Source organism: Delphinapterus leucas, chromosome 10, assembly GCF_059928025.1.
Source record: "Delphinapterus leucas isolate spDelLeu-1000000601 "Yukka" chromosome 10, BTC_Dleu_Yukka2, whole genome shotgun sequence".
NCBI classification, from domain to species: Eukaryota; Metazoa; Chordata; class Mammalia; order Artiodactyla; family Monodontidae; genus Delphinapterus; species Delphinapterus leucas.
Genome location: NC_143138.1, coordinates 25,469,421 through 25,488,780, shown reverse-complemented (window position 1 = coordinate 25,488,780; position 19,360 = coordinate 25,469,421). Strand labels below are relative to the sequence as shown.

Below are 19,360 nucleotides of genomic sequence, written 5' to 3'. Positions count from 1 at the left end.
TACATCAGAATGAGACCCTAAAAAAGGGAAGGAACTATTAATTCTAGATTTAGCATCCAGGGCTTTAAAAGGATACCTCTATTCCATAAATGTATCTAAAGAAAAGAATTAGCCCTGATGCATTCAGGGGAAGTGATGTAAGACGTAAGCCACTGGTCCTGTCCAAGGAGTCTGATCTCATTTGCCAGTTCTGTGTTTCTGTGTGTCAGGACTCACAGTCATAAACTAGACATGACAGTAAAAAAGCAGGCTTCCTTTCACATCTTCTAAGACAGGGAACATTAAAAGAATGAGAGTTCATCCTGACTCCCATTTTGAGAGTAACACAGGTGCAGAGATTCATAGGAATAGACGGTGATCGGGAAGGGGCAAGGAACAGTGGTAGAACAGGGAAGATGCCCTTTGCGGATGCCCATGAGTGTCAGTATGTGTTTACGTGTGTGTGACAAGGACCCTAATATGACTCCAAATCAAACAGAGTTACTGGAGCCAGACAGGGAGAGGACGAAGAGTCCAGAGTTGCAGTCCTGGCTCCTGACTTAGGCATGTCACCCAGTCTCTCTGTGATTCTATTTCATTACGGGTAAAAAGAAGGTGACAATTATTTAGCTCATATGTTCGGTGGAGCCCTGACACAGTCTGGGCCACAGGGACAGAGGAACTGGCAGTGACCCTTCTCCAAGGCACCTGTTCCTCCCTCGTCCCAGCACATTTCTGCATCATCGTATTTTACATTCACAAACTGCCTATGGGCAAGATGCCACAAAACCAGGCTTCCCTGGTGGCACAGTGGTTGAGAGTCGACCTGCCGATGCAGGGGACACAGGTTCATGCCCCGGTCTGGGAAGATCCCATATGCCGCGGAGCGGCTGGGCCCGTGAGCCATGGCCGCTGAGCCTGCGCGTCTGGAGCCTGTTGCTATGCAACGGGAGAGGCCACAACAGTGAGGGACCCGCGAACCGCAAAAAAAAAAACAAAAAAAACAAAGAAAAAAACTAAACAAGAAAAAGAGGCTACGAAACCAAGGACAGAAACACTCAGAAAATATCTCTCCTCCTTCTTACATCTAATTCCACATCAATGGCCAGAGGAAGTCTGCCAATTCCAGATTTTCACATTCTCTTGGTTTTTAACTAAAGCATTTAAAATAGTCCATCTGAGTTGAGGAAAAGAGAGGAGGAGTTTGAAGCTCAGAAAAACAGATACGGTAATGAGACAAGAAATAACAAAAGAGAAAACAAAAAGGGCACAGGGAAGAGAAATAAAACAGCAATGGTTCTTCTCTTTATACCAAACTATCAGGTAGGATGATGAAAGAATGAATGAAGTAGGTGGTTTCTTCTCTTCTGTATCGTGCACAAGGTGGCACCTGGCGAATGTAAGCAATGACAGTGCACACATGGGTGAGCCCATCTTTTTCCCAGAAAACATGGAAGACTCTGGAAGAGTCTGGGAGGCTCCAAGACATCCTGGCTTTGTGTCGATGGCACCTGTGAGCCCTCGGGAGTCCAGGAGGTTGGTCTAGCAGGGCTCAGCTTTACTCCGCCTGAGTAGAAAGGGGTGTTTGTGGTCTGGTGATGCCGTGTTCACAGGCTTCACTGCCACCTACCTTTTCGAACACAGGAAAGTATCTGATTATAGCCTTCTGGGCCATGTTCACCACTTCCTTTTGCTGATCGTCTGGTTTGAGGAAAGGATGCATGATAATCAGTTCCAGAAGATCCAGGGTCCCCTCCACATACATGTCAATCCTTCAAAACACAAAAGAGCGTTTTCTCAGTCACCCCTCTCTTTGAACTCACTGGCTTCCAAAACTAAGTATCTAGAGTGTTTTTCTCTTAAGGCTCTGGCAACTTAAGAACCAAGAAGCATTCATCTCCACCTGTCCCTTTAGAGCAAAGATGCAAAGTCAATTCTAGCTGCGATTCAGAAAAATCTTTCAGAAAAACCTGTCACGCATCTCAAAGCACAAGAGCCATGAATGTCCTCTCTCCTGGCCCCTACTCCGCCACCCTCACTCCAGCACCCGGGCTTGGTGTGGGTGGAGCTTCACATTTTTAAAAATAGTGGGTATTATTTATAGGATGCTTGGTGTGTACCAGGCACGGTGCTAAACACTCTCTATCCGATATTTCATTGAATCCTATGGCATTATGAGGAATGTGCTGTTATTATCCCCATCATACTGGAAACTCATCAGGACACTGGAGCGTAACGCTTTGCCCTGGGTCATGATCCAGGAGGTACAAGGACCAGGCTCTGAGTTCAAATTATAATCCAGTGCACAGTATCCTGGGCCTTGAATGTCACAGCAGCTTTCTATTCCTAATACTCAGTGATAATACATTTGCAAGAAAGGTAAAAAAAAAAAACTATCAAAGCATTTAAACATGTTGAAACCTGCACCACACCCCAGACACAGGCTCTAATAGCTGAATTCAATTCCTTTCTCTCGTTTTACTCAGACTCTCTGTACTGATTTTCCAACTGGTCTTGACCTTTCTGGGGCTTTGTTCCCTGTTCCCACTAACGATACAGGACATGAAGTGGACGGGTGTGCTGTAGAGGACGACTAATCACTTAAGGATCGGTAAGTGGACAAGTGAGAACACGCCAGAGGGGCCACAGTACAGGGTTCTCTCCTTGAGATCTTTGCCGAAGAGATGGTGCTTGTCTGCTATATAGTGGAGGATGCTCCGGGTCTGCACTAGCTTCATCCCATCAATTTCAACCATTGGCACTTGTTGGAACAGCAGGTGGTTACCTGGGAATGGAAGCCCAGAGTTAGAAGTGATCTCTTCCCTGCACCCCCATCAAAACATGCTCTGCTGAATGAAAAGGGACAGTGGGATCACAGCCTTAGGAAACAGTGTAAAGCTCCCCCAACTTCATTCAGGGGTGCAGATTTAGCCATAAAACAAGCCTGAAAACTAGCATTGATCCAAATCTTCCCTTCTGACTTTCACCCCAGGAAAAACACCTAGCTCCAGTGACAAAGGATAGGGGAGATGTAGTGAAAACGTCTTTTTAGAGGTGCGCTGGCCAATACAGTAGCCAGTAAGCAGCGTGTGTACAGTTAAACCTAAATTTAAGTTAATCAATTTTTTTTGTGTGTGGCTGCAATGCACAGCTTACAGGATCTTAGTTCCCTGACCAGGGATTGAACCTGGGCCCACAACAGTGAAAGCCCAGAATCCTAACCACTAGGCCACCAGGGAACTCTAAATTAATCAAACTTTTGAAAAATTTAAAACTCACTTTGTTAGTTGCCCTGGACACGTTACAAGTGCTCAAAAGCCACATGTGGCTGGTGGCTCCTGCCCTGGCCATTGTAGAACAGAACATTCCCATCGCTCTAGAATGTTCTATGACTGCACTGCTTTGACAATCTGATCATGAAACCTAAGTCACCAGCTGATACTCATGTACAGGCGTCCACTACCACAGTCCACCTACCACCGAGTACGCTGTCACTGGTCAAAAAGTAACCCACTGCTTTCTTCAAGAAGCCTGTCTCCAACACTTTCCCCACACCAAACGTTGGGGACAGTTGCAAGTATAGCATACGGCCCAGCCCTGGGGGGGCTCAAGGCTTGGGGGCGCATGCGGGTCGAGGGGAGATGTGTACTCAGCACAGGCCTAGTGACGCCAGGCAGTGTCACTCATGACGGGGGCATCACAGCCCTGCAGAGCTGGTCCTCTCCGAGGAGCCTTGAGTTGGGCCTCAGGATCCTGCTGATGGTCGGGAGGGAGGATGCTTACAGGGGCCTGGGTGTGGAGGGGGAGGTGTGACCAGGAGTTAAAAGGGGGCCTTTCACTGATGTCACACCTGTTTGTACTTATTTCAGAAAGCAGCCCAGTGTAAATGGTGACTTTTACCTGCGTACTTCAAGCAGGTGCAGATGCCTCAGGTAATTCAGAGGAGGTGGAAAATGAGGAGTGAGGGGATGAGGGAGAGGAAGAAAGGGGGGAAAGGTAGAGGAGGGCGGGGGAGGAGAGAGAGATGGAGAAGGGCTGCCCACTGGGACAGAGGGAGGAACTGGCTCCTTCCCTTTCGCCGGCTTTTATAGAACTACTAAATACGAAGAGACTTCCTGGCAATTTCGGCTCCTGTTTCCTCTTGCTTGTCTGGTTTTAGGATACTGGTCTGGATTCTTAGTGTCAGCAGTATCTTTGCCCTTCCACGTAAATATGGGTTCTTAGAAAAGAAAATCAGCATTACCGACAGTAATACATTTTGATACTCACCATCCTGCAACTTCTGCAACTGTTCTTTTGTTTCTAAAAAGTCTTCATCAAACTAAATTCAAAAAGACACCCCCCCCAAAAAAAGAAGCGAAATGTCATTCCAGGTTCAGGACTGAAAATACCAAGTTAAACTGCCTCAGAAGCAGAGAGAAAGAGCATACTCAGTACCCACATCTTGTTTCTAAATATCACTGGACTCCCAGAAACAAAGGTTGACTCTGTTATGTCAGAAAGTGAGGACGTACTCAAAGACTAACGGATATGTCAAAAGCAAAGGCATGCAGGACCCCACCTGAGGGATTCTCTAGCCACATCTGGGACAATTTAAATATCGAAAAGAGTGATATCAGTTATGGATTAGAACACAACAAAAAAATCCCTGTGTCCATAAATGATGATTCTAGAAAACAAAGGGAGAAGAAAAGCTCTCTTTTACAGAATTAGCACTAATTAATGTAGAATTATTCCTAATTAATGATAAAATTAGAAAATCACCAATTTTCACCCTATAATGTAATAACTGATTCTGATAAGGATCATAATGGATGCTGAAATCATTGGGTCATGGGGCATAGAATATTCACACAATCTCAAAGTGTCACCCCACAAGTTCCTTATTATGACAAAGAAAGAACATCTCTGCAGATCTGGAGATCCCACCATCCAACTAACCAAGTGGTCAAACCCAGCCCCCCGCTGGGGGACATCCTGAGACATCACGTGCTCCCTGCTGTGACACAGTGAGGACACTGCACCACTGCGGAAAGAGCTCGCCAACCGATTTCACTTGGATCAAACTGCAAGGTGAAAATGGGGCATGTGCAGGATGTGGGACACTCTGTAACATAAAGGGCCTGTTTTGTTTCTAAGCTCCTCCAGGATGTGCAAGGTTTGGAAACCGGTCTGGGGAACTTGCTGCCTCTGCTGTTTCCACTCCGTGGCCCTCACCACTCGTCTGGCTCCCGTTTCCTAGCCATCTATCCTCTTCCCGACCAAAAGCATGAATTCTGCTCTCAAGGGCAAACCTTTATTTAAAAGGGAATCAACTTTAGCCAGGTAGCCCTCTTCTGATGATTCTTCATGTCATTTGGCCTCCAAGTCATATAACTGATTCCTTACGTCTGTTGCCAGAAATTCATGCAAGAGAGTCAATTCCTCTTTCACACGCTCCTTTTCTGTTAAGTGAAGGGTAGGGAAGAAATGAACAAAATGCAGGCTCTGTTCTATTGATAGATGAAAAGAGACTAGAGAAATAACCACCAAATATCTGAATCTTGATTAGATCCCGGATGGGGGGGAGGGGCAGTTATAACTGCTAAATAGTTAAATAACAGTTACATAGACTTTTGGGGGACGAGAGGGAACTTCTGAATATGAATTGTATATTAGATGTTGTAAAGTTAGTGTTAACTTTCTTAGTTGTGACAATGATATTGCAGTTATTAGGACAATTATTTCTTTCTTTCTTAACAGGGAGATACATGCTGATGTCTGTAACTTACTTTCAAGTGATTAAGAATAAATAAAGAAGAGAGAGAAGAGGGAAGGAAGCAAACATGGCAAAATGTTAACAACTGGTCAATGTAGTTAGAAGGTGTCCATTGTACTATTACAACTTTTCTGTAGGTTTTCAAGTTTTCAAGCTAAAAGGCTGGGTGGGGCGGGGAAAAACACTGAAAAGTTTCTTTTCTTGTGATAGATAAAACTCGTGCTAATGTACTGATGCCCTTCACATGCCCACTGAGTCCCCAGATGGTTCCCCACCAGCATCTCTCCCTGCGCTGCCCCATCATCCCAGGAGGGACAGAGCTGACAGCACAGACATGGCCATTCTCTCTTCCGCCTCAACGGGCATCAGGATGTGTAGGCATGGCTTCTCCTACTCCCAGGGTCCTCCCGTGTGAGAAGGGGGCCTCAGTGCCCCTAGAGGCACTCCATCTGTGGCCCAGGAAGCAGTAACTTCAGGGCAAGAATGTTCTGGGCATTTGTCCAAATGCCCAGCTGGTCAGGTGTGATGTTGGTGGTGTTCCCTCTGCACCACGGCTCTCACACTTTTATGACCACAATCATTTATAAAGCACATGGGAAAGCGTGTGTGTGTGTCTCTAGGCTCATCCCTCAGAGATTCACATCCAGTAGTTGGGAGAGACCAGAAATGTACATTTTAAAAAAACGAGTGCTTCCAAGCAATATGGATGGACCTAGAGATTAACATACTAAGCAAAGTAAGTCAGACAGAGAAAGACAAATATAATATGATATCACTTATATGTGGAATCTAAAAAAAAATGACACAAATGAACTTATTTACAAAACAGAAATGGACTCATACACATAGAAAACAAACTTATGGCTACCAGGGGGGAAAGGGGGTGGGGGAGGGATAAATTAGGAGTTTGGGATTAACAGATACACACTACTATATATAAAATAAACAAAAGGACCTACTGTACAGCACAGGGAACTATATTCAATATCTTGTTATAAGCTATAATGGAAAATAATGTGCAAGATATATTTAACTGGATCACTTTGCTGTACACCCGAAATCAACTATACTTTAATTTAAAAAAACTTTTTTTTAAATTCCTTCCAAATTGTTCCGATTCTGGTTTTTGACTTCTGGGAACATGTAGCAAAATGCATGCTCTCTCTCACTAGAGAAGTTCTCTTCAGTCAAACTTTATAAAACTTGGTCTGTAAGAAGAATCTAGCACCAGAACAGGAGATTAGAGGGTAGGAGAGGGAGGAAGGGAAAAAGTCCCCAGGCAGAGCTTGGAGGAGCTGGCGACTGTCTGGCTGCTGCTCCGGGCTGTAAGGACAGACAGTGTGTGACTTCCATCCACATCATCAGCCGTCTCTGTGCCCTGATGGGGTGCTGTTCCCGCTGGGATCCTTGGAGAAGTGCCCGTGTCCACACCACGCGCTCCCTCTTCGCAAGCCCCCTTCTTCTAAGTGAACTGCCTAGAAGTCCTGAATGAGGAGCTTGTGGCCTTCACATCTTCTCTTTTACACTGTTCATCCCCCTCTCCACAAGGAGGATCTGACCAGGTTTGGGGTGGGGGTGGTCTTTGGGCACATGAAGCTCCAAGCAGCCAAGAAGCAGCATCCAGCACAGAGCAAGGTCTGAGGACTCGAACCAAGCGTGAGATGGAAGACGCCGACTCCCTGAATTAGGCCAGGCTGTCTCTCAGCAGGTGCGAGGTACCTAGTTACTGGGATGCGTATGCTTTACACATCAGCCTCTAACCAACATCGTGACCCTGGGAATCATGAACTCACCCAGCGGCTGCCAGCCTGGCCCTCCTGTTTCAGCTCTGTATGAGCACAAATGTAGCTGAAAATGTCACTGGGCACAGAAAGGAGAGGGACCCCTGGTACCACCTTTTGGGAATTGTTCCTGCAAACCACGTGGTCAGCCCTCGTGAAGGAGGCCAGTCCAGCTCCCTCCACCCTGATCAGAGGAGTGGGCTTGAGACCCACGCTGGGCTAATTACTGTACCCCACCTGCCTGCCTGGTTGAGGGTAGGTAGATCATATGACCCATGTTCCTTTTTGTTTTTCTTACTTAGGGTTGGGTTTCTATGACTGTAGCCAAGAATGCTGACTCACAGCAGAGTAGGAGGGGCAGAATGAAGCTAGGGAAGAGGAGCTTTGACAAGGGATTCTAGTACATACACATATAAGACACCCTCTTCAAAACCTACTAAATAATTGCAAACTCAGAAGCATACAGGGGTTAGACAGGTGACAGGTGATCAAAGGATCAAGAATTGTTCCGCTTTCCTCTTAACACAATTAGAAAATATGTCCTGAGACAATAGGGAATGATGGGGACTGTGCAGGCTAGAAAGGTCCATCTCTAGGGACCGTCCCTACTCATGGAAATGAGGCCCCAGGATCATCAGATCTTCCAACTTTTCAAGAGAAGTCAGAAACCAGAACTTGTATATAAAAATGATATCGACTAATTTAGAAAACTGTAAAAACACTGTGTGGTGAGTTATAACAATAGGTAAGGAAACCAAAACCAAACCAAACCAACCATAAGAAACAAAACCCCAAACCCATCAACCCTCATTTGTCACCTCTGGAGGTTGCTAGGGTAACGACTCATTATTCTGAAAATTGATAAAAGTGGCAGAATCAAGCATCTATCCTGCTTTTCTTATTTGAACTGTACTTCGAGGTAATTAAGTAATCAGTGAACAATTACTCTTTATAAGAGTATCACAATTAGTAAATTTAGGTGAAATGATAGAAATAGAAAAATCACCATTTTGTAACCTCTAACAATGGTGATGATCAAGGCTGCAAACGTCACGTGAAAGGGTGATGGAGGAAACTTCATAGTGTGTGGAACAGGCTAAGGTCACAGGAACACACTGATCAAACTCAGCAACGCTGAAAACGAGACAGGCAGACGTCATGCACCCCGGATGTCGCACAAGAGAAATATGATCGCAGTACCACCTCTGCTGCAGTCTGGCAGGAAAAAAAAAAATAGAGATAGAAAGAAAAAAAGGAGCCTGGAGTTGATCAGACTTCTGGATCCAACTAGTAGTTTACAGGAAATATAGAGAATAGAACATGTTAAAATGAGAGTAAAGCCGCCAAATCCAGAATGAGGGGCATTCTAAATGCAGTTTCTTCCACAAATGGCACCAGAAACAAATGCAGACACTTGGCACCCAGATCTTGGCTGCTAATACCATTTTCTAATAAAAGGGACCAGGGCTGTTTGGAGAAGTACTAGGGCTAGGGCAAGGAAAATACAAGATTAGCCTGGAGCATCTTGGAGTGTCAGAAAGTGAGAAAATGTTGAAGGAAAAAAAAAGTAAAAAGGGCTACATGGAAAGGACACAAGAGCCAACCTGAAAGAGCCTCAGTGGCCAAAGCTGGAACTATTTGAGCAACAAAAGAAAGTATTATTGAATTTTAATCGAAAGGATAAAATAAATATACTTAAATTCATGCTGATATAAACAAATGATGGAATAAATAAATAAATTGGGGGGGGGACAAATCTTCCTTACATAAGAATTCTAAATGCAGATACCAGGAGGTAGAGCTTAATTCCCATCCTTGGGAGTGTGGGCTGAATTTAATGATTCTCTTCCAAAGAACAGAGGGAAAATTAGTTGATGAATGAAGGAGCCAAGTGACCAGGCTTCACTGCACCAGTGACGACTCATGATGTCCTGTAACCCCTCATATGATGTAATAAGAAGGACACTTCACTCCGTGGTCTTCTTTTCTCAAACTCGGTCTAATCATGAGAAAAACATCAGACAAACCCAAAATGTGGAGGATTCTACAAAAAACCTGACCAATACTTTTCAAGACCGTCAAGGTGGTGAAATAAAGGAAAGACTAAGAAACTGTCACAGATGGAGGAAGGCGAAGGAAACATAATGACTAAATACAATGTTGGATCCTGGAACAGTAAAAGGACATTAGTGGAAAAACCAATCAGATTTGAATAAGGTCTATAGTTTGTTATGCACCAATGTTAATTTCTTGGTTTTGACGTGGTTAGGTAAGATGTTTTCATTAAGGGAGACAGAGACAGTTACATGGGAACACTGCACTATCTTTAGAACTTTTCTATTAATCTGAAATTATTTCAAAATGCAAAGTTTATTTTTTTTAAATGCAGAGGAAATGTTACAGATTTTTTTAAATACTGAAAGAAACGTAATCAAATGCAATGTGTGGACCTGATTTAGATCCAGACTGAAACAAGGCCTGTTTGAGACAATCAGATTGTTAGCTGATAATAAGGAACTGCTGTTAATTTTTTTGGGTGCAATAATGCTATTGTGGGTATGTTTTAAAATGCTCATCTTTTAGAGAGCAAAACTGAAGTACTCACAGATGAAACGTAAAATATTCCCAACAAAGCAAGCAGAGGGGAGGAGATAGGTGAAACAAGATTAGCATAAAGCTGATGGTTGTTGAAGCTGAGTGACAGGTACATGGATCTCATGGCAATGTCCTATCTTTGCTCGTATTTGAAAATTTCCATAAACAAGAAGCTACAAGAACAGAACAAAAACAAGACCAAAACCATCGTGGGCCAAAACATACAGGAAGGAATGCAGACAAGATAGGAAGGCTGCCAGTCTGAAGCCACTGGAATAAATACGAAATTCACCTAGAGATTCTATATTCACAAAAGTTCTGGCTGTTAACTGGCAAATTGCAGGTTCGTTCGTTTTCTCCTCATTAATAAATATTTACTGGTGGTAGATCAGAAGCCAATGATTAAAGCTGAAAGTTAAATACAATTTCATCAACTACACTCCATTTATAAAAAGAAAAAGTCTTGAGGGGAAGGACTCTTCTGACTCACTGAAGCAGGTCTGTAATATTAGTGGGAGAGGACAGGGCTCCGCCATTGACGTTTCCCTCAAGTCTCAACGTTGTAGGACAAATCTGTGCAGAAACAGCATATAGGTAGGGTACCTCGACTCCAGCGGCAGCTAAAACCCATCGCACGGATTCCATGCGGCCTCGTCCATTTGGATAGTGGAGTTTGGGCTTCGTAGCCATCATGGCCTTTCAGGTTTTCTGAAAAACAAACGCAGCAGCTCCTCGCAAAAGAACAGCCTCAATTTCGAGTCCTCAGCCCACAGCTCAGGCGCTAAATGAATATTCAGGATTTTGGCACAGAAAACTGTTTGGGGGGTTTTGTGGTGGTTGGAAGGGAAGGGATTTTGTTTTCGTTTTTTTAATTGCGTTTTCCCTCACTCAGTAAAAACAGACCACCATTTTAAAACTTAAAAAAAACAAAACACTTGGCTTTCATATCGTTTCATATCGTTACGATTTATTACTCTGGATCTTGGGAAGCTGGGGCCATTTGCTGTAAAGACATCTATCTGTACTAGCAGCACGGGACTTCACAGAATCAGAACATCATATACTTTGACCTTGAAAATCTGAGATTTCCCAAATTCGGCCTTTACAGTCCAGACGCCAAGGGCCGCGGAGGAGACGTACACACCCGTGGAACCTCTGCAAAAATTCACTTTCACACGCATCAGATTTGAGCCTCACAGCAACAGGGAGTTGGGGAGGCCGAGGATTACTACTGTCCGCAAGACTTGCGTCGGTGGGCAGGCCCGCGGTGGCGGCCCCGGATCCTGCACGCCCCCGCCCCGCCCGGACACGGGCCCCCAGCCCCGGGTGCGCCCAGGCCACCGATCGGCGGCCGAGATAGGCTCCCGGCGCTCCGCGTGGCCGCTCAGCCCGCGCGGCCCGGCCCGGGGCCCATCCGACCCTGCCTTCCACCCAGGGTTGCCGACTCCACAGAGCGGGTTAATCATGATACGCACACCCACCAAGCCAAACAAGACCCCCACCCCAGCCCAGGGGCCCCCGTCTGCCCAGATGGGGGCGGGGGCGCAAAGGACCGGGGCAGGAAGACAGGAATAGGATGAATGCGGGGTGGTTCCGGGATGGAGAGAGAGTGAGAAGCTCGGAGCCAGGAGAAACAAGACGAGGGGAAACGGCAGGTGGGGGCGGCAGAAGGGAGACAGACCTGGGTCCGCTCGGAGTGACCAGAACCGCACAAAGCGCCCAGCAAGCGTTCTGCAGCCAGGTGACCCGTGGGCCGCCCGAGGCGCTCTCGGTGGGCGAGGCTCCGGAGGGTTTCACCAATAGACACGGCACTATTTAGCATGCCCCTCCCACCTGCAAGGCATGCTGGATAATGTGAAAACAAGCCCAAATTAAGCCCGTTTTAGCACAAATTTTAGCAATTTTAGGGATTAAGTGATCACTTAAGCGTTAGTTAGGTTAAGACTTTAAAGTGACTTTTAGAGATCCGACTAGACAAACAAGTAGACCTATGCAAAAAGTTAAAAATCTCTTCAGGTTTATATACCGCATGCTCAACGGTGTTCTCTCGGATGTGAGGGCGATCTGGCTGCGACATCTGTCACCCCATTGATCGCCAGGGTTGATTCGGCTGATCTGGCTGGCTAGGCGGGTGTCCCCTTCCTCCCTCACCGCTCCATGTGCGTCCCTCCCGAAGCTGCGCGCTCGGTCGAAGAGGACGACCTTCCCCGCTAGAGGAGGACCGTTCTTCGGTCAAGGGTATACGAGTAGCTGCGCTCCCCTGCTAGAACCTCCAAACAAGCTCTCAAGGTCCATTTGTAGGAGAACGTAGGGTAGTCAAGCTTCCAAGACTCCAGACACATCCAAATGAGGCGCTGCACGTGGCAGTCTGCCTTTCTTTTGACAATGTTTTTTTTAAAAAAGGATCAAGTATTCATACAAAAGAGGTATTTTTGAAAAGTAAGCAGTTCTATATATAGCTATGTAACAACTCATTATTAAATGTGTGATTATATAATTTATATATAAAATATATATTCATTTATATATATTATATACACATATATTTTCTATATTATATATATTTTATATATATTTATATATACATATATTTTTTTCTCCTCTCCCTCCTTCTTTCTTCCTTGACCCAGTGAATCGTCTTGAGCTTCTCCTTCATTTTGTACACTTTCGACAAAACTGCTTTAAGCCACAGGTTAAACATAGCACCTTCTTGGATGGAAGGAAGTGGCGGCCTTGGGGTAGAGGTATCAATGGGGCTAAAAAAGTAATTTGGCTGGTAGATAAGTTAGAACTTTAAAATATTTTAAAACCGTCAAGGTTAGTATAGAAAAATTCACGTGAATTTTAAAGTTAAAAATATATGCCTCCAAAAGGCCTTCAGAACTATCTCTTGCTTCTAGAGGCAGCTTCTGCTATTTCTCAGGCTATAGATGTTGTTGATTATTGTTTTCACCCAGGAGGGGTTTCTGAGAGTACCTGGCTTGAGAAGCCTGTGCTGCTGATCAATTACAGCAACTAACAAGATCAGATTTTATTTTCCATAGATTTCTCTGGCAGAAACGTGGAGGATGAATTGGGACTGTGTGGGGTGGGGAAAGAGAGACCTATTAAATGTCCGTGTGAATTATAGTAGCATCAAAAATTTGAAGAAGATGGGTAAGAAAAGGTGAAATATTAATGAGGTGGAAAGGAGAAAGAGAAAAGGTCGAGAATGATGCCCCCCCTCCAAACACACACACACACACACACACACACACTTCCTTTTCCACCTTCCTTGTTTATTTTTCATAACATTTATTGTCATCTAACATACTATATTTTTAATTTATTTTGTTATCTGTCTGAAATTTTGATAGAATGTATGTTCCAAGAGGTTAGGGATTTTCATAATTTTTACAATATACTTTTGTATATCCTGCTCTTAGAATAATGCTTAGCACAGAGAAGGCGTTCAGAGAACACTTGTTGAAAGAATGAATGAATGAATGAATGAATGGACGATACCTTGGTTCTAGCTCCACAAAGGTTTGGGGGAAATAATCATGAGTAGGTTTGTCTTTCATTCCTGCGAGCCGTACAACTGGAAATGTCCACTAGACAGTTGAAGAGGCCGGTGGGAGGTTGGGGTGAGCAGATGTAAGCTGTTATATTCAGAATGGATAAACAACAAGGTCCTACTGTGTAGCACAGAGAACTATATTCAATGTCCTGTGATAAACCATAATGGAAAAGAATACTAAAAAAAGAATTATATATATGTATAACTGAAGAACTTTGCTGTATAGCAGAAATTAACACATTGTGAATCAACTATATTTCCATAAAAAAATAAAAATAAAATTAAAAAAGAGGCCAGTGACAACTCAGAAGAGAGGACTGAGAAGGATTAACTTGGCAGCAAAAGGGTGAGTTTATCCAGAGAAAATATGTAAACTAAGAAGAAAAAACAAGAACAGCTGGGCACACCAAGAGTCAGGAAAGTCACTTTCAAATACGAAAAGCAGTATGTGTTCAATTTCATTTTTCTAACTCTGACCTAACACAGAGATTACTCAAGTTGACATAGGTAGGAAGCCATATATATTTCTTTTTTTTTTTTAAAGTGAAAGGAGGTTTATTCAGAGAAATACACACTCCACAGATAGTGTGGGCCATCCTGGAAGGTGAGAGAGGCAGAAGCCATATTTTCCAAACCTGCTGAAGGTGGTCATACCTTATCAATTTTTTCAACCCACCTTTCTACAAAGATTCGCTTTCATTGAACTAGGTAGGACAAGCATTATTATAAACGTTGTTGATCAGCCAAACCTTTATCTCCATTTTCTTATTTCTAATTGGTTGAACCATATCAAATTGTTGGTATTTTACTAATTTTTTCTAACTTACAAAAATGGACACTTCATACGTCCAACCTAATAAATTAGGGGTCATATCATCCTAGTGATCTTGTTTACTCGAAAGAGAAACTAAGGCAGTGTCATAAGACTCTCATTAAACAAGCTTGTGGAGAAATTAAAAACTCCTGTTATAATAATTCTGCTATTCTACAACAGGTATGCTTAGGTCATTCTGCTCCTTGGAAGCCCCTGAAATCATTCTATTCTTGGAGACCCTTGGAGTTGCTCTCAGCCTGGGACAGTCTTACTCATGGTGTCTTTCTACCTACCTGATATATATCAATATATTCAGAGGCCCTGGGAGCTCATCTCAGTCTTCGACCCTTCCCCCATCCAGGTCCGGGGATGTTCTGATGGGGAAGGGCACATCACCTACGGATTCACCAATACAAGGTTAATTGGTAAATCATTTTCCCTCAAAATTCTTTTAAGGCTTCAAAGAATGTTTGGGAGAAGAATTTCCTGTGGAATTCTGTATGGAATTCATGAAGTTATGAGCTTCTTTTGAAGGTTTATATTGTACATGTGAGTGTACTATGAAAGCTAGAAAAACGCAAGGTAGGTATTAATCATGATGAAATCAGCAACAAGAAGTTGTTTTGACCTGCTTTTTTTTTTTTCAAATATTCCTACTCACCTAACTTGCTAAAAGCTAGATTTAAAAAGCCCCCACATTGCAAGATAATGCTTCCTACTGCTAGTCTAGGCGTATGCTTTCAATTTCACAGCAGTAACACCATATTAAGCGTTAAGGAGAAGTTATAGAATATCAAAATTCCAAATTAGGAAATAGTAATGTTATTGTTTGATGGAAGAACATACAAACAAAAACAGAACACTCAAATCAATTTTTCTTAAACTGTAACTTTATTCGGAGCAGAATTTTCCTTAAGTAAAGTTAACGTTTTTAAACACCTTAGGACAAACTATTCAGAAAAGGAACATTTTATTTCAGAAGGGGTTTGACTAAGTGGTTTTCTGTCCTCCTACCTTCCCATCATATGAATATTTGCTTTATAATTAAATATATTCTTAGTTACTCCCTTGTAATCAAACCAGGAGACTAAATTGCTGTCAGCATCGAAATATCCACATCAGAAGACGTTCAGGTCATTTTAAATTCACATTAGCACAGTGGCTATAAGAAACTGATAATACAGATTCACGCGATATTTGCCCCCAGTTTGTCTTCTATGGGTTTCCATGAGAAGGTCCTCACAATAAATTATATAAAATACAGTACTTTGGTTGGAAATTGTAAAAAATAATTCTAAAAATTAACCACATATATTAAACAAACAAGTTGCTACAGTATGCTTTAAATGATATAAAATAATTAGTATGTCAAACATTTTCTTATAAACATATTGCTTTGGATCATACATTGAGCTGAAACATACAGCCTGCATTCTTTTTCTCTCCTAAATGGCACAAAATAATGGCTTGATGCCACCTCATGAAAAAACATGGTGCCTGTGAACTCCAACAATACTGGTAATTTGTACTTAAAAACAAAACGATTCTTGCGTTACATGGGTTGCCTTGACTGTATTCAATTTTTGATAACTCCAGATGATGACATAGCGTCAGTTTATTAGACGTATATAGTCCTTTAGGCAAGAGGTGTCTTAAAAATTGCTTAAAAATCAGTTTTCTTCCTATTTAAATCATACATGAGCTGGGTGAGGGCTTAGTAATTAATGGCAGCTTATTGTCAAATTAACAATCACACCAAGAGTAGCTTTTATGCCCATGCAACTTTCCCTGCAGTTCACACACATACCCTTTGGCATACCACTGTCACTGAAACTTTGGGCACTGTACCATTTCCTGACGTCCCAGAAAGCTTTCTGCCTGGAAATGAGGTACAGACGTGGATAGGTACAGTTAAACTCGTCATTCTTCTTGGTGTCTTGCAGTAGATTTTGTAAGTCTATAGTAACTAAAAATATAGGCAACAGGTAGCATTTCATTTTCACTTAACAAAATAATGGTGACTATTTGCTTCTATAGTACAGCTTGTATGCTCAATTTATCCTTTACCCATTTCAGGGCGGGGGGAAAAGAGAACTTTATAGGATTTTGCTAGTTCTTTAGAATTGACATTGTTTTTTCAGCCTTCTAGTTTGCTCAATGCGGCGTCAGCTACTTGACTTGCAAATGAATAAACATGTTTTGCTTCCCAAGGGAAGTTGTTTGCTGATAAACAAATGAAAGAGGAAGAAGAAGAAAAGTGAAATATTTTCTGAATTTGGGCCCTACAAACGTAATAGAAAAACAATTTTATAATGTGTAATAACCAGGTAACTGGGTTTTTCAATTAAAAAAAAAATGTAATGACCTTAACATAAGCTAGAGGGCCAAGAATATGGTATTCACAATCCATCTGGTTCTCTAGGGGGTATTTACAATTTAAAACCAGCTTTCCAGCAAGCTGAGTAAGCTTTCAGATTAACTTACTTTTTATACATAATACAGAAAGGGGAAATAAATATTAACCTCATAGTAAAGGACTCATCTCTGAAAACACATTTTCTGTTGCTTGAGATAATGAGAATATAATACAGAAATGAATTCAGCTTCAAGTTGTGCTTACATATACATCTTTATTTCCTGAAGCTTTGCTGCCAGTTTGTTAACAGGAAAATATTACCTCTCAAATCCACATCCATCATGTGGTTTTCTCATGCCCCCAGCGATCATGGTGCTGGGTCAAGTATATTTTTGAGCCAGACTCTCCAAAGCACAAATTACTCCCTGATTTTAGGTGAGGGCCCCTTAGGAACCATCCTGATTTGTTCAAGCTACAACATATTATGAATACGTCAAAGCAAAAATTTACCAACTTATTAGGTTGAACCATATCAAAGTGCTGATATTCATTTTAACTGACAAAAATGACAATTTCATTGGCTCAACTTGCTATATCCTGGAACCAAATGAGAGTGACTTGAGCCCTGCGAGAAGGTGAGTCAATATACTCAGGAGGCTATGTCACGTTTACAGACGGTGACCTTCTCTCTTGCCTTTCAGGCGACCATGAGTGGAGGCGAGTGTGCTCACAGAGGTGGATCAGAGTGGACGTTCTGTCTTTTTCTGTCTCCAAACTAGCTTTGTCATTTTCAAAATTGCTGTAAACATTCCTCTCAATGGAACAGCCTCTGCCCACCATATAGAGTTCTCACTGTTGAAAGAAACTACACAGTTAAGAGTTCTTTGAATGTGGCACGTGACAGACACTGACATCATGGTAGCTGTGACTTCCCAGACCAGTGGGACCTCTGCCATCTATCTTTCCTGCTCCCCAGATTGCCATGAAAACCGAGCTAAATGCAACATTCTGAGGGCTAGGATAATAAAAAATCTCCTGCTGCTTTGAAACTTAGCTTTTGGATCATGTATCTTGGCAGGGATATAGTTTAAGTGACCGTGTTAACCTTTATGGGGAGAACATTTTGGCTTGAAAAGCTTCCTTTTTGTGGGTACTTATACAAGTTGATTTCAAAAATGGAAGAAAATAGAATATCATGGCATAGCTTGGTTTCAGCTGGATATCTCCAACCACCAAAAAGGGTGTTATAAACATTTCTAAAAATATTTACTTAGAGTTCTTTCATCTGGGGAGTAAAAAGAAAACAAAGTGAATTATGTAATAGTACTTTTAGAACAGCACAGCGGTATCAAAAAGTCAAACCAATAACATGGTATTGAGAACGGCAGATGGTCAGTTTTCTGGTGCTGAGGTCAGTCCAAAAAAGCCTAAAGTACCGAATATGCCACATTTAAAATTTAACCACTTCACAAATACCTGCACACATTGAGGGAAAAACCCTTTATCGTGTAGCCTTAAATTGCACCCCTGTTGCAATACTGCATCATTATTATTCTATTTTTAAAAATCTGTATAAAATATTATCTGGAACCCCAAAGGAAAATCAATTAATCTTTAAAAACTTCCTTACAAAGTTGACTGTATAAAATGCTAAAACAGAATCCATATATACAAAATGCTGCTGTTTAAGAAAATAATGGGACCCAGTTTTAGAATAAAATAACTTTGTACAAAAAAGGTACTGCCTTCAAATCAATAAAAAAAAAAAAAACTTTAAAAATGAATATTGAAATGTCTCAGTTCAGAAGAATGACTATAAAGTGTTCGCTTTTCCACCATCTGAAAGTCTCTTGCAGGTAGAACACCAGCTGGCTGAGGAAGAGTGTCCTGCTGTCCCCTACAAAGGGCTTCGTGACAGTCATCGCCGAGATGCATACTTAGCAGCCCAGTCCGTCCGGCCGTGCACGGGCTGGGCGGCCGGAGGCCGGGGCAGTGACCCGGGAGTGCTTCTAGGTTGGGTGTGGAAAAAAGGTCGCCCAGGATGAGGTCTCACAGCCTTCAGGGAAGAATAACCTGCAATGAAAGAAAAAGGTGGGTCTGACTGATACGGGACCCATGCAAACAAAGTGCAGCAAAGAGCATCCTGGTGACAAAAATATTAGCTAAGGAGAGTTGAAGAGCAGCCGCCTCTTCGGGGTCCTCCCTCCCAGTTAAGGACAACCCCATTCTATAGTGGTCAGGCCAGAATTACTGGTGTCATCCCTGACCCTTCTCTTTTTCTCAGATCCCACTTGTAATCTTCAGCAAATCCTATTGGCTCTACCTTCCAAACCTACCCAAAACCTGGCCCAGGTCAACCATCACCACTGGCCCAGGCCAGCCTCATTCCTCACCTGGATAATCGTGACAGCCTCCTGGTTGCTTTCCCTACTTCCACCCTGCTTGCCCTTTCAGTCTAGTGACAACAGGGCTTGAGTGAGCCTGGAGATAGAAGTCAGATCCCCTCACTGCCCAGCTC

The 19,360-nt window shown here is 42.8% G+C and overlaps 2 protein-coding genes across 2 annotated transcripts in view; both read right to left on the bottom strand.

Annotated features, from left to right (window-relative positions):
- Positions 1–11,906, bottom strand: part of GSTA4 (glutathione S-transferase alpha 4) — a 31,798-nt gene extending 19,892 nt beyond the window's left edge. The window contains 7 exon segments of the mRNA XM_089918623.1: positions 1,610–1,751; positions 2,632–2,764; positions 4,249–4,300; positions 8,525–8,573; positions 8,575–8,733; positions 10,604–10,821; positions 11,795–11,906. Coding sequence (XP_089774749.1) covers positions 1,610–1,751; positions 2,632–2,764; positions 4,249–4,300; positions 8,525–8,573; positions 8,575–8,733; positions 10,604–10,806 — 738 coding nt within the window. The 5' untranslated portion in view covers positions 10,807–10,821; positions 11,795–11,906.
- Positions 11,907–15,439: 3,533 nt separating this feature from the next.
- The window catches only part of CILK1 (ciliogenesis associated kinase 1), a 34,359-nt gene continuing 30,438 nt past the window's right edge, over positions 15,440–19,360 (bottom strand). Inside the window, exon 13 of the mRNA XM_022582136.3 lies at positions 15,440–18,915. Within this exon, the coding sequence (XP_022437844.2) occupies positions 18,761–18,915 (155 nt within the window). The 3' untranslated portion in view covers positions 15,440–18,760. The remainder of the gene's footprint in view (positions 18,916–19,360) is intronic.